This window comes from Erpetoichthys calabaricus, chromosome 1 (genome assembly GCF_900747795.2).
Source record: "Erpetoichthys calabaricus chromosome 1, fErpCal1.3, whole genome shotgun sequence".
Classification (NCBI taxonomy): domain Eukaryota; kingdom Metazoa; phylum Chordata; class Cladistia; order Polypteriformes; family Polypteridae; genus Erpetoichthys; species Erpetoichthys calabaricus.
The window spans coordinates 344,494,464-344,510,198 of record NC_041394.2 but is presented as its reverse complement, the minus strand read 5'-3'; the positions used below and the strand labels follow the sequence as shown (position 1 = coordinate 344,510,198).

Sequence of the window (15,735 nt, the reverse complement as noted above, 5' to 3'; positions counted from 1 at the left end):
CAGCAGCAGTGGACGTCACTGTAGAGTGAGGTTGGCGGTTCTATTCAATAAAGGCGCGCACAAAAAGGCGACCTTCAAAAGGGCGACCTCAATTGGGCGCGGAGAATAAAAGTGCACATAAATAAAAGCGATCTTCAAAAGGGTGACCTCAATTGAGCGCCGAATAAAGGCGCGCGTAAATAAAGGCGAGCTTCAAAAGGGCGACCTCAATTGAGCACCGAATAAATGCGCGCACAAATAAAGGAAATAAACGCAAATAAAGGCGTTCATAGATAATTTAGTTGAAATGGCTCTGGAATATGTGAAGAGCAACAAAGGTGCAGATCTACTCGTAGTTGAAGGCTATACATTCAGAAAGGAGAAAACTATCAACGGGAAACACATCTGGAAATGCACTGAATATAGAATTGGAAAATTTTCGTCTCGCTGTCATACCAAAAATGTCATTGCCTTAATCTAATTTTCTGTAATTTTGAAAACAACGAAATATAGAGAGCTTTAGAAATAGTTCGTTAGAAGTAGTTCGTTAGAAGTTCATGCATTAATTAATTGGATGTTTTAATATTCTTGCTTTCACCTTTTTATACGTTCAATCATTGCCTTTATCTAATAAATTTTCTGTAATAATTTTGTTGCGTTTGCCTTTATTCGCTGCGCCCAATTGACGTCACCCTTTTGAAGCACTCCATTATTTATGCGCACATTTATTCGGCACTCAATTGAGGTCGCCCTTTTGAAGATCACTTTTATTTATGTGCGCTTTTATTCGCCGTGCCCAATTGAGGCCGCCCTTTTGAAGGTCGCCTTTTTGTGCGCGCCCTTATTGACGGATACCAGGTTGGCTGTAGCTGGCCATGTCAGACTGATCTTTCACTCTTTTGTCACTGGATTTCCTTCATTAATCCTTTATTATCTTTTCTTCTCTCCCTGTAGGTTTGACAGAGAAATTTTCTCAAGTTATTAAAACACTTCGTTATGAGGGACTTCTTGAGGTCACTGATTACTACAAGCCCTACTTGGCCTATGTGATTGAATATGATGTCAGGAGTGTCTTGCAGAACCTGGTCACCAAGTACATCCTCACCAATGATGAGGCCAAGGTAGGAGAGGAGGAGGAGGAGGAGCAGATATGAGGAAGAGAGCAGAGAGAGTGAGCTTGGGGGGAATTGCAAAGCCTGGAGGACAACATTTAGTGTGAAAAGAATTCATCATGTCAAACTTAATGGGGTCTCATTTACGAAACATTGTGTGGATTTGGGCATGAAAATATGTGCATGCCAAAAAACAGGAAAATGTGTATGCCAAACAAATATCAAATTTAAAAAACCTGACATATGCAAATTTCTACTCAATTTACCTTTTACAAACAAATTCCCTTGTAAATGTGTGCACATGGATATGAATCGAACAATCCTCGAATGCCACCGCATGCTAATCACCTTCATACATATACAATCACAATGCTGCAGAGATTCATTGGGTGGTAAAGCAGCCTCCCTCCTGATGTGTTGAGACCCCACCACCTGCATTTAAGAGTATCTGGCTGTGTTCCACAACTGAGAGCGCAAGATCAGGCACGACATTATAGCGCCTCTCCTCTACATTCTGGAAGTCTGGGAAAAGTGTAAGGCCCCAGCGACCAGGTGATTGCTATTACCTGGCACATGTAATGACGTGATTGCTATTGCAATATGATATTTTACCAACTAGCCATTAACCATGTACAGCACCATCATGTCTGCCTCAAACTAGTTTGCCTCAAGCTAATCACATATTGACTAAGGCCACTGAGACACGACACTTGTCAGCCACATCTTGGCATCACAGATGAGTTATGCATTAATGAATGTCTCTGGCCACAGTTAACAAAAGCGGCTTCATTATTCCTAAGTGCCTTTATTGTAATAGTAGTGCAGTAAACTGATCCTATTACTTTACGAGAACCAGACTGCTGCAAATCACCTTTTTATGTTAGCAAAAGCATGTTCTATTTTACGTATGTACACCCACACCATACAAAAACTGGATGTAGTGCCACATCAGTCGGTTAATGGATTCCAGGACAGCAGGTATGATGGAGTGAAGGTTGGCCGAGATATTCCTCACCTGTTAGCCAGTTCCCAGAGAAGTGAAAACAGGCAGCTGATATAAGCTGTTCTTCAGTGCAAATATGCAGTAGTGGCCCTCTTAGAAGGGGCCAAAAATACAGTATGTACATTATATTAAATACTTTTGAGATGTAAAATGTCACATCAACACATACTATAGTAACGACTCAGTGATATGAATAGCTATGCATCCAATCCATCATTTAGTTGTTTTTCCTGTATTTCCCAAATTTATCAAGGGTGTGGTTAGTTCCCGGGCTCTCTGATATGTTGCATACGTGTGACTCAGTGTTGCCATAAATGTAAGCATGCTTCCTGGTCTGGTTTTCTTTTACAAATCCTGATGTTTGTGTGGGAAATTGCATACACACGTTTCAGGCTTGTTTTTTGTGAATATAAATGAGGCCCCATCAATAAATCAGACTTCTATTTTCTGCCTTTCAGACCTTTAAAGCCAAAGAAGAGCGTGAGGGTCTAGCAGGTGTGGAGTCCTTCATCAATGACATGATGAAGAAAGACAGAGTGGTGCTGGTCAGCCTATGGCAGGCTCTGGCTGAAGAACTTATGAAATTGCCATCACCCAACCTGACAAGAATACTGGAGGAGGTGACAGAGTATGGTGAGTTGATGAATTCACAAAGAAACTTGAATATCCATTTAAGCAGATGCCCTTTTGATGCTTTGGGCTCCTCAACCTATCTCTAAGGCTGAGCTCAGACACCGTGAGAAGGAAGTTAATTTATGTGTCTTGCATGCTCAATCTTGTTCTTTTGATCACTACCCAAAGTTCTGGAGCCAGGCCTTGGAGGGAACTTGTTGGCGAATACCTGGTGGTCAGGCCTTTACCCATGGGCCTGAACGAGCCACATGGGGCCAAACTCCAGTGGGCCCACCACCTGTAGGAGGAGTCATAAGGGTTTGGTGTATTGTGGTTCAGGTTGCAGTCAAAGGCAAGTGTCTTGGTGATCAGATTCCCAGATACTAAAGTTTAGTGAAGTCAGAAATTTTCAAAACAAAAGGTGAATATAATGTGTCAAAACTCACCTTTTGACAGACAAAAAACAGAGGAAGAACTCAAGAACACCATACAAGACAAAAAACCTGCAGAGTGCCCGAGTATGAGGTTCGCTACATAAAGCAGATAGGTCCCGACACTGACACTGGGATGCCTGCCTTACTCCCAAACTTCAGCTGTTATTCTAATTTGTATTCTCTTTTACAGGTCCACACCTTTGGTATTCCTATGATAGAATACATCAGTTCCTTTCTAAGTTCCTAGTTATAGAGAATAATTTTAATGAATTATTGAGATTTTACTAATACTAATAGCTAAGATGGGGAATTTAGAGCAGTTGTTGTTCTCAATTCATAGTGTAATATTGATTATGATTTTATGCTAGTACTGGTCATTTTGATTTATAGTTTTATTTTTGGTAATTTGAGTGCTGTGGTTATGTCTACTACGGGTTAAAAATAGCGGATTGTATTTACTGCACTAAATACTTGTTGGAGTGATTATTTAGGTTTTTATTTTCTTGGGATCCCTTTTCCTATTAAAAAAATGGTTTATATTTTTAAAAAATTAAATTACATAATTAATCAATATTTCTCTGGGACTAAAATTTATCATCTGCTCCCCAACAATTTAATTTGAGGCTTCAACAGAGGTTTTAAATCTCCATGGGGTCCTTTCAAAAATGTTATGTTTAAGAAATTTAAACACACTAACACACATCATTAGTCCATGGCATGTTGACTTCACTTGAATTAAACTCATGTCTCTACAAGCTATTGAGCCACCTCAAGTGTATTTGGGGTACGTTTTTAACTTCCTGATATTGCAAGATATGTACTTAAAGTTCGTAAGAAGGTCCGCCGGGAAGTAGCAAGACAGAGTAAGCTAATAAGTAGTCGTAACTAGTGGAGGTTTTAGTTTGCTTTTTTGCAGGTACTGCTGCTTAATTAAGGTCAGTGGCAGGTCAATTCAGTGGCACATCAAAGGTTCTTTGTTTGTGGACTAGCGGCCAGGTAGAACTGATTGCTTGTTTAATTGTGGTAGTTAGCACTGTAGCTCTAGCATGCTATTTAAAGAGCCTCGGAGTATGAGCTACACTGTTTCTCCGTTGCAAAAAGAACGGAGTAATTTTCCACAGTACTACTGAATCCAAATAATAGCACTACCAAAACCCTTACTGCATTGAAAAATCAATTACTGGCATAAAAGATAAGAGAAGAATCTGTAAAGAAGAAGAGTAGAAAAATGGTTCTCAAGCCCATCACCTGCAATGCATGTAATATGTGGACTGTTATTCAAGATCCCACCACGTTGCACAACATATGATATAACTGTGTGAAAATAGGAAACCTCACCACAACGGTTTCTGCTCTAGAAAGAAGCTCAAGAGACTCCCCAATCTACACCAGTGCAAATCCATCGTTTTGGATATGTCTGTCTAACTTAAGCAGAGCACCAAGCAGTTGCAGACCACAACAGATCAAACATGGACTCGGGTAGTCAAAGGAGAAATAAGGCACCAGAGAATTTCATCAAAAAATAAGATTGAACTAACCAACAAGTATATCTTCCTTCAGAAGTCACAAAATTCTGCCTTTATATCACGTTAAAGAGAATGAGGGCCGAAGATGGAAGTACTTGTTGTTGGAGATTCAGTCCTCTGAAATCCCACCAGCTCGGTATTCAGTAGAGATCGGAAGGTCAAATCCAGTATGCTGCTTACCAGGAGCAAGAGTTTCCCACATAACCCAAAGAGTGGACCAGTTACTGGTGAGGGCAGGTGAAGATATCCCATGGTTATAGTTCACATTGAAGCGAATAATATTGGAAAGACAAGTTTGTATTCTCTGTAGGAGACAAGCTATAGGCCAAATCAAACTTGGTCATTTTCCTCCAAAATCCTTCCAGCGCCAAAAGACAACATGAGCAGAATTTAATATTCAGCCATAATGCATGGATGAAGGACTGGTGTGAACAAAAAGATTTTATTTGTGTCTGCCACTGGAATGCCTTTTACCATAATCATTTTGTTTACTGATGGGATGTACAAGAAAAAGGGACAAACATTCTAGGAAACTAGAATCTTCAGGGAAGTGAGCAGATATTTAAACTAGATTATGCGGGTGAAAAACTGAGGAAGACACAACTCAACCTAAAGAAAACTCAACCCAAAACACAAAAAGTAATTTTCCTTGTTTAAAATGTTTACTTCTAAACGTGAAAAGCATTAGAAATAAAATGCAGGAACTGGAGGTGACAGTATTGACTTGGGCCTCTGATATTAGGCGGAGTGGTGTCTCTGAGGCTAGAGATCTGCGCTAGCAATCGGAAGGTTGCCGGTTCGAATCCCGTAAATGCCAATAGGGTCTCTGCTCTGTTGGGCCCTTCAGCAAGGCCCTTAACCTGCAATTGCTGAGCACTTTGAGTAGTGAGAAAAGCGCTATATAAATGCAAAGAATTATTATTATTGTAGGAATGACAGACTCCTGGCTAAATGAGAGTGACAGAGAGGAATAGATTATTTGTGGCTACACATGTTTCACAAGAAGCAGATAAGAAAGGCATGGCACTATATGTGAAAAATTATATTCAGGTCCACATCTTCAAGATGGAAGAAAGAAACGCATCAGAATCACTGGGTGTTAAGCTAGTAAGGAAGAAAGGCAGAGATCTGGTTATTAGAGTTGGATACAGGCTGACAATTTCTGATATGTTAGATAAAACATATTATTTAATCAAATAAGGTATGTGTGCAACAAAAAGGATGTAGTGGTCATGGGGGATTTTATCTTTCCAAACAGTGATTGGGAATCCCCTATCAGGAATATTGAGTTTTTTCACCCAGTTTGTCTCGAAACCTAACACATGTTGATGCCAGTCAAGATCTCATATTTAAAAACAATAAAGACAGAGTTAACAAGAACAGAGGTTACTCATACTTTAAGGAACGGTGATCACAACATGACAAAATTTTAGATAATCTTTGAAAACACACAAACGTACTCCATAATGAAGACTTCTAACTTAAGGAAAGCAGACTTTATGGGGATGAGGAAGAGTCTACAAAACATGAAATGGGAAAGCAAAAACTCAGCAACAATAAATAACAGCTGGTGTCACTTCAGAGATCTTCTGATCCAGACTTAAAATAAGTTTATTCCAGAAGGCAATAAAACAAAATGATTGAGGAATCTACCAAAATAAAATGAAAAAAAAAGTAAAACTGAAAATTAAGACAATTCTCGCATAGAGGAATACTGGAAACTACAGCAAGATATTGAGACAGAGAGAGAAAAAAAGGTTCGGAGCATGAGCTGATTACAGTGCGTTACTGCAAACACTACACGGCAAACCACCCGGATTGAGATCCAAGTGTAGCACCACACTGAACAATGTGAGGTTTTTTATGGTGGCTGGAGTGCCAAACCTGTCACCAATCCCCAAGTTTTCCCTGCAAGTTGGAGGACCTGCTTGCAGGGTTGGATACAAATTAACGTCATACCCAGGTCAGAACAATTGCAGGTTAAGGGCCTTGCTCAGGGGTCCAATGGAGTAGAATCACTTTTGGTGTTTATGGGATTCAAACCGGCAACCTTCCAATTGCTGGTGCAGATCTCTAGCTTCAGAGCCACCACTCCATCCCAGATACTAAAAATAAAAAATTGGAAATGTTAAAAGAGAAGCCAAAATAAAAATTACTAGAAAAGCCAAAACAAACAACAATTACTTTTTCAGTACTATTCCAGTGAAATGGCAATAAAAGAGAATTTAGAAAGCTTAGGGACACAAATGTAGAAATCACTGAAAATGAGAAGGAAATATTTCACCCAAGTATTTAGTACTAGGATGCTGTACCGTGTTAGCCATTATGAATGTAGTGAGAAGTCAAGCAAAATGACACCTTTTATAGGCTAACTAAAAAGATTACAATATGCAAGCTTTCGAGGCAACTCAGGCCCCTTCTTCAGGCAAGATGTAATACAGAAACTTGAGTTCCCTGCGTTTATATAGACACCAGGACAGATACACTTAAAGGTTCTCTAAAGTGCTACATGTTGGTAAAAGGAACATCAATTATAAATACAAGATGGGAGACTCTGAGCTACAGGAAGAAACCTCTGAAAAAGATTTAGTTTATGTTGATGCAACATTATCATTAATTAAGCAATGTACAGAAGCAATTAAAAAGGTAAATAAAATGTTAGGTTATATCAGTGGTTCTCAAACTGTTGGGTGGGCCCCCCAAGGGAGGGGCGCAAAGATGTGAAAAAAAGAAAACAAGAATCGAAAATATGAAAAATACATCTATTGAAACCAAAAAAAATGAACTTAAACTACAGTCTGATACTAGAAAAATAAGTATAGAGTTAGATAAATGTCGACAAAAGTTAAGTAGGTATAATAGAATATGCATCAAATTGTTATTAGTAGGCTCCTTTCAAAAAAAAGTTAGAGGGGCGTGATTAAAAACTGTTATGAAAACTTGGGTCGCAAATACTTAAAGGTTGAGAAACGCTGGGTTATATCATAAAAACTGTTGAATTTAAGTCAAGTGACCTTATGCTCAATCTTTATAATGAACTAGTGAGACCACATCTGGAGTATTGTGTGCAGTTCTGGTCACTGCAGTAGAAGAAAGATAAAGCAGCACTTGAAGCTGTGAAGAGGAGAGCAACCAGGTGCATCACGGGACTTAAGGACATGTCAAACTGTGACAGTCTCAGAGAATTAAACCTGTTTAGTCTGAGCAGATGGGGACCTCATCCAGGTATTTAAAACCCTCAGAGGCATTGATTGATAAAGTAGAACCAGCAACATTCCTTCATGTTAAGGGTGAATCACATACTCAAAGACATCAGTAGAAATTAGGAAGAAATGCATTTAAAACTAAAGCCAGGAAGCACTTCTTTCTACAAAGAGTTGTGGGGATCTGGAACAAACTTCCGAGACATGGAATAGAAGGAGAAACCTTAACAAACTTTAAGAAGAATCCGGATAAGAAATTGAGGCAGTTTAGCTATTAACTAAACAAACAGGCTTGATGGACTGAATGGTCTGCTTTCGCTTGTCAAATTTCTTATGTTCTTATGTTTTTAACAGTCTTGTAGAAGTTGAAATTACATTCTATTACCACTGTTATTTTTGAGTATTGTTACAAAAATATATAATAAATGCAAATGAGATAACTGATTTTTCGATGAAGTCACTAAAAAAATGAAATATCCATCCATCCATTTTCCAACCCGCTGAATCTGAACACAGGGTCACGGGGGTCGGCTGGAGCCAATCCCAGCCAATACAGGGCACAAGGCAGGAAACAATCCTGGGCAGGGTGCCAACCCACCGCAGGACACACACAAACACACCCACACACCAAGCACACACTAGGGCCAATTTAGAATCGCCAATCCACCTAACCTGCATGTCTTTGGACTGTGGGAGGAAACCAGAGCGCCCGGAGGAAACCCACACAGACACGGGGAGAACATGCAAACTCCACGCAGGGAGGACCCGGGAATTGAACCCAGGTCCCCAGATCTCCCAACTGCAAGGCAGCAGTGCTACCCACTGCACCACCGTGCCGCCCCCAAAATGAAATATTCAAACTTCATACTAGTTAAATTATTTCTTGAATGCACCTTAATATTTTGCTTCTTTCTTTCCAATTCTTCAGCCTTAAATAAAAAAGATAATGTAAGAATTTGAAAATGAATTTTAACTTGCCAACCCAGGGACAATCATAATAATGTGGGAAAGGAGGAGAAATTTAACTGAATTTATTATCAGTTTTGCCTTGAGCAGTGCCGGTAATTAATCATATGCTATGCCCTCCATAATATTTGGGACAAAGACTCGTTTTCCTTGACTTCCCCCTCTGTTTAAAATTACAAATCAAACAATTCCAATGTGATTAAAAAGCACATTGCAAACTTTGGGGGTTTCCACATATTTGGTCACTCCATATGGAAAAGACAACACTTTTTCTACATTAAACCCACCACTCTATTTCAGGGAACCATTATGACAGATGTCATATTTAGTACTGTGTTGTATATGACTGGCATGCAATGACTTGTTGAAGTCAGTGATTCACAGACATTACCTGGGCCCTGATAAAAATGCTGCATACACCAGTTTCAACAAACATTTTGAAATTCATAAAAACTAAACTCAGTGTAAAGCTACCTTGCTATGCACGTTTCTGCTCTGTTTTGCAAAATGGCAGCACCCAACATCTAAGCAGTGCTACTGTTTCTGTGTAGTCTCCCTTTTTTCAGATGTGCATCAATGATGCGGGATTTATCAAATACTAGTAAAATACCCGCGCTTCGCAGTGGAGAAGTAGTGTGTTAAAGAGGTTATGAAAAAGTAAAGGAAACATTTTAAAAATAACGTAACATGATTGTCAATGTAATTGTGTTGTCATTGTTATGAGTGTTGCTGTATTTTATATATATAATATACACACACACACACATAAACATATATATACATATACATATATATACATATCTACATATACACATATCTACATATATATATACATATACACATCCACATATATACATATATATATATATACACATATCAACATATATATACACACATACATAAACACACACATATACATACACACACACACATATATATATATACATATATACATATATATATATACATATATATATATATCCATCCATCCATCCATTTTCCAACCCGCTGAATCCGAACACAGGGTCACGAGGGTCTGCTGGAGCCAATCCCAGCCAACACAGGGCACAAGGCAGGAAACAATCCTGGGCAGGGTGCCAACCCACTGCAGGACACACAGAAACACACCCACACACCAAGCACACACTAGGGCCAATTTAGAATCGCCAATCCACCTAACCTGCATGTCTTTGGACTGTGGGAGGAAACCGGAGCGCCCGGAGGAAACCCAGGCAGACACGGGGAGAACATGCAAACTCCACGCAGGGAGGACCCGGGAAGCGAACCCAGGTCCCCCAACTGCGAGGCAGCAGCGCTACCCACTGCGCCACCGTGCCGCCTATATATATATATATATATATATATATATATATATATATATATATACACACACAGACACATATATATATATATATATATATATATATATATATATATACACACACAGACACATATATATATATATAAATATTTACATATCTACACATATACACATCTAGATATATATACACATATATATACATATGTTCATGTATATATATATATATATATATATATATATATATATATATATATATATATATATATATATATATATATTTAGACATACATACAGATAGATTGACACATACATATATACATATGTACATATATATATGTAATTGTGTTGTCATTGTTATGAGTGTTGCTGTCATATATAAATATATATATATATATATATATATAGATATATATATATATATATATAGCAAAATACCCGCGCTTCGCAGCGGAGAAGTAGTGTGTTAAAGAGGTTATGTAACTATATATATACATAAACATATATACATATATATACATATCTACATATACACATATCTACATATACATACGTATATATACATATACACATCCAGACAATAAACATTGCCCTCACCCACCTGGAAAGAGGAAATACATATGTAAGAATGCTGTTCATAGATTACAGCTCGGCATTCAACACCATCATCCCCTCAAAACTCGTCTTGAAGCTTGACGACCTTGGGTTGGGGACGACCATCTGCAGATGGATTTTCTCTTTCCTCACAAACAGGTCCCAGGTGGTGAGAATCGGCAAACACACATCCTCATCACTCATTTTAAACACAGGAGTGCTGCAGGGCTGTGTGCTTAGCCCCCTCTTGTATTCCTTGTTCACCCATGACTGTGTTGCAAAACACGGCACAAACACCATCATCAAGTTTGCAGACGACACAACCATCATAGGCCTTATCACTGACAATGATGAGACGGCCTACAGAGAGGAGGTGCTGGCATTGAGTAATCGGTGCCTAGATAACAACTTGTCTCTTAACGTCAGCAAAACCAAGGAGATGATTGTGGACTATCGAAAACAACAAGGCAGAGAACACCAGGCCATCTACATCAGTGGCATAGAAGTTGAAAGGGTCAACAGCTTCAAGTTCCTCGGAGTAAACATCACCAAGGATCTCTCGTGGACCCTTCACATAGACACTGTGGTCAAGAAAGCTCGCCAGCGGCTCTACTTCCTGAGGAGGCTGAGGAAGTTTGGCGTGAATGCCAACATCACCTCAAACTTTTACAGGAGTGTGGTCGAGAGTCTGCTGATGGGCGGCATTACCGTCTGGTATGGGAGCTGCTCTGCCAGCAGCCGGAAATCACTACAGAGAGTGGTGAAGGCAGCAGAGCACATCACGGGCAAGAGTCTTCCTGCCATTGAAGACATTTACCTCCATCGGTGCTTGCGTAAGACAAGCAGCATCATAAAGGACCACAGCCATCCAGCACGCCAGCTGTTCTCCTTGTTACCGTCCGGCAGACGATACAGGAGTCTGGCTGCTCGGACTACAAGACTTAAGAACAGCTTTTACCACCAGGCCATTCGACTCCTCAACAGCAACACCTGAACACTTACACACACTTACATTACATCTACATTGCACTACTCACACACAAACTGTACCTGCACACACTCTGAATACTGACTGGAACATGCGTCTGCACTTTATGGAATATGCATCTGCACTTATAAAACATTATCTGTGCAATAACTGTCATTTGTACTTGCTGCTCATTCAACTCATATTGCTCTATAACTTCTTTTAAAACATACACATTTTATTTTATATGACTTATCTATTTTTAACTTGTAATCTTTTTTTAAGCTTTATTGGATCTAGGCTGAGTGACTTGTTTTTCTCGTCATACACATTTCATTGTATGTTGACCCTGTGTTAACCTATATATGACAAATAAACCTAAACCTAAAAACCTATAGATATACATATATATATACATATACAAATTTACATATCTACATATATATATATGAATATAGACATACATATATACATACATACATTCACATATATATATATATATATATATATATATATATATATATACTGTATATATACATATCAACTTATTGGCTCCTGTATTTAGGATATAGCGGGTTGGATAATGGATGGATGGACATCTGTATGCATAGCCCTATTTGCCCGTTTTTGTTTTTTTTCATTCTTCAGTAATATTTCAGCAAACCTGGAGCTTGTCAGTTCAAATCCTGGTACTGACACCACTGTGTGACCCTGAGGAAGTCACTTCACCTGCCTGTGCTGCAAAAAACAAAAGTTATGTAACAAATTGTACCTCAGATGTTGTAAGTTGGTGGAATAAAGGCATAAGTAAAATAGATAAATATGTATTATACACATAGGAACTATTAATTTATTTTCAGTTAAGTCATCTGCAGCAAACCTTTATAAATGAGGGTTTCTCCTTTTTAGATAGTGCAAACTGTTTCTTCTTCATTGATGTTTTCTCTTGGAGAGCTTTTTTCATTTCATTGAAAATGAAAGCAGCAGCTGCCAAAATATGTAGCTTTCTTATTAATTTTTCAACATTGTGTAAAATAAATGTATAAAGTAACATAAAAGGTTTAAATACTGGTTATCCTTTTACACTAAAATATTACTAAAGAGATACAAAAAAAGTAAAATGGATATGTTCTTTTTCTTTAAGGAGATTAAATATTACTGAAGAAAGAAAAAAAAAAATTAAACAGCCAAATGGGGCTATGCATACGAACTTAAAAGGTTTAAATAAAACAGAAATATATATTTTTTTTTTACTTGCTTAACTTGTGGAGGGTGTATCCTGTAGCAAAGCCCTAACTTTTTTCGTGAAAGCCCGTTTCAGTCAATAAGTCTTAAAAAAACGTGTAAAGATATTGACAATAAGCTAAGCAAACCCAGGAAGACATGGAATCGTTTAAATCAAGTATCATTACATCTTCCTTTCTTAAAGAGAAGTAAGGCAGTACTTATAAGCTTACATATTTATATATAGACATACATACATATATATATATATATATATATATGGAAGAGAAGGTCTGTGATATGGTTTGCATATTTGCAGTTGGAGATCCACAAAGGGAGAAAAAACGAATCACGTATCATAAAATAGTTTTATTCCTGAGCTTTCAGCTTTACGTCGATGTAAATCAGAACCCCCACCCCACCTGGCATTCACTCCCGTATCACCATAATGTGTTAGAAGGCACGGCACGCACCCTGACCAAGTGGGGCATCAGAATAGCACATAAACCCACCAACAATCTGCGCATGGTCCTGTTTAATGCTAAAAGCAAGAAATCGACAGCCGAAACACGAAACACAGTTTATAGTATTCCATGCAATTCTTGCTCAGCTGTATACATAGGACAAACGTCAAAAAAAATCTCAACACGTGTACAGGAACATCGCAACGCCGTCAGAAGAAAGGACGCACTATCTTTGATATATGCACATACCAAATCGACAGGACACACATTCAACTGGGACAACGTAAAAGTAAAATTTAAGGCCAGTACAAAAAGCGCCAGAGAGTTGGCCGAGTCTTGGCTATCAGATGAAAACGCCATCAACAGACACTTGGACATAAACCCAGCATATGCCAACTTAAGAAGGACATATACACATTAATTAAACTATACAACCCCCCCCCCCCTTGATCATACTGACTTAGTCACCTCCACCCACCCCCCCCCCCCATACTGAATGTGTTACTATATATTGCCTTTGATTCTTGTAAGTCTAAGCATTATCCTCTGATGAAGGGGATGAAAGCTCAGGAATAAAACTATTTTATGATACATGATTCGTTTTTTCTCCCTTTGTGGATCTCCAACTGCAAATATATATATATATCTATATATATATATATATATATATATATATATATATATATATATCTATATATATATATATATATATATATATATATATATCTATATCCGAAGCCGTGCAAGCACACTCTTGAGAATGCAACGTATAGTTGTACAGAAGAAAAGCAATCTTGCCTCAAATGAATGGCAACCTTTTGTAGGTCTATGAACTTAATTTAAACTTTAGGTTTACACGGTGCTTTCTTTCCGAAGTACCTGCACTCATGAATATGTCTGTACGTGTCAGTCGGTCAAATCCACACGCTTCGCACCGGCGAAGTACCGCTTTTAAATTTTTATTAAGAAGAAAATAAAACCTTTGTAAATTGAGGGAAAATATACTAATAACAGTTTGTTAAGGATCTGTTTTTTTGTGAAGCTGCCTTCACTCGAGTGATCACTTCGACCTGACTTGGTGGCCAACTATAAGCGTTACCTGGTAGGTAACCACCCATACAATCAGATTGTGAATCAGACTACGAATGCCGTGAATGTAATTACACACTCACTGCACTTGCTTACGGTAATCGAACCTCGGACGTCAGCGCTAGAGGGGCTTAGCAGCGGTGAAGTATTGCTTTTAAATTTTAATTAAGAACAAAAGAAAACCTCAGAGGTTCGATTCCCCGTAAGGGAGTGAAGTGAGTGGCCGGTTACCTACCAGGTAACGCTTATGGTTGGACAGCAAGTGACGTAACATCAGCCACGGTGCCTTCAGTTGTGAGAAGCAGATCATAGAATGATTGAAAATAGTTTTGCATTTACCTTTTTAGAAAAAGGCGAGCTTTTAAGCCTGAGAAATCACCCCATAAATGCACACGTTTAATTGCAACATGTGTTAATATGTATGGTTACACAGTATTAAAAGACAGTTAACAAAGTAATTTACCTTTGTTCCCCCGCGTTTGATAAAAGGCGAGCTTTTAAGCCTGAGAAATAACCCCGTAAATGCACACGTTTAATTGCACATGTGTTAATATGTATGCTTACACAGTATTAAAAGACACTCAAAAATTAACGTCATTTACCTTCGTTCTCACGTTTGACTCATGCTGTAAATCTCTTCCTTGTTTTTAGTTCACGTGATTACGTAGGAGGCGTGATGACGCGATACGTGACTCCGCCTCCTCCATTAGAGTATATGGACAAAAAACATGTTCCAGTTATGACCATTACGCGTAGAATTTCGAAATGAAACCTGCCTAACTTTTGTAAGTAAGCTGTAAGGAATGAGCCTGCCAAATTTCAGCCTTCCACCTACACGGGAAGTTCGAGAATTAGTGATGAGTCAGTCAGTCAGTCAGTCAGTCAGTGAGTCAGTGAGGGCTTTGCCTTTTATTAATATGTATAGATTAATTACAAATTGTTGGTAAATTTAAGTCACTTGATTGTAATCATTCCGTAATAATATAATGGCGCACACAATTGCCAAAATATTCCAAATACCATCACTGCTTTAGCGTTGTTACTCTCAGTGCACCACTCAGAGTATTTTAACCCACTGTATCTGCATGTGGAATTATAGCCGTATAGCAGCTGATTGGAAAGCCCTGGAGGACATTTATAGCACACGCTGCCTCAGGATAGCCACCAGCATCTCAAAGGATTCCACTCTACTATGTGCACAGTCTATTTGAACTTTACCCAACCAGCAAATGCTTTTAATCTTT

The 15,735-nt window shown here is 38.5% G+C and overlaps 1 protein-coding gene across 1 annotated transcript in view; it reads left to right on the top strand.

Moving 5' to 3' along the window:
- LOC114668303 (NACHT, LRR and PYD domains-containing protein 12-like) overlaps positions 1-15,735 on the top strand; it is a 45,213-nt gene that overhangs the window by 23,352 nt on the left and 6,126 nt on the right. The window contains exons 3-4 of the mRNA XM_028823980.2: positions 934-1,100; positions 2,553-2,727. Of these exons, the coding sequence (XP_028679813.2) occupies positions 934-1,100; positions 2,553-2,727 (342 nt within the window). The remainder of the gene's footprint in view (positions 1-933; positions 1,101-2,552; positions 2,728-15,735) is intronic.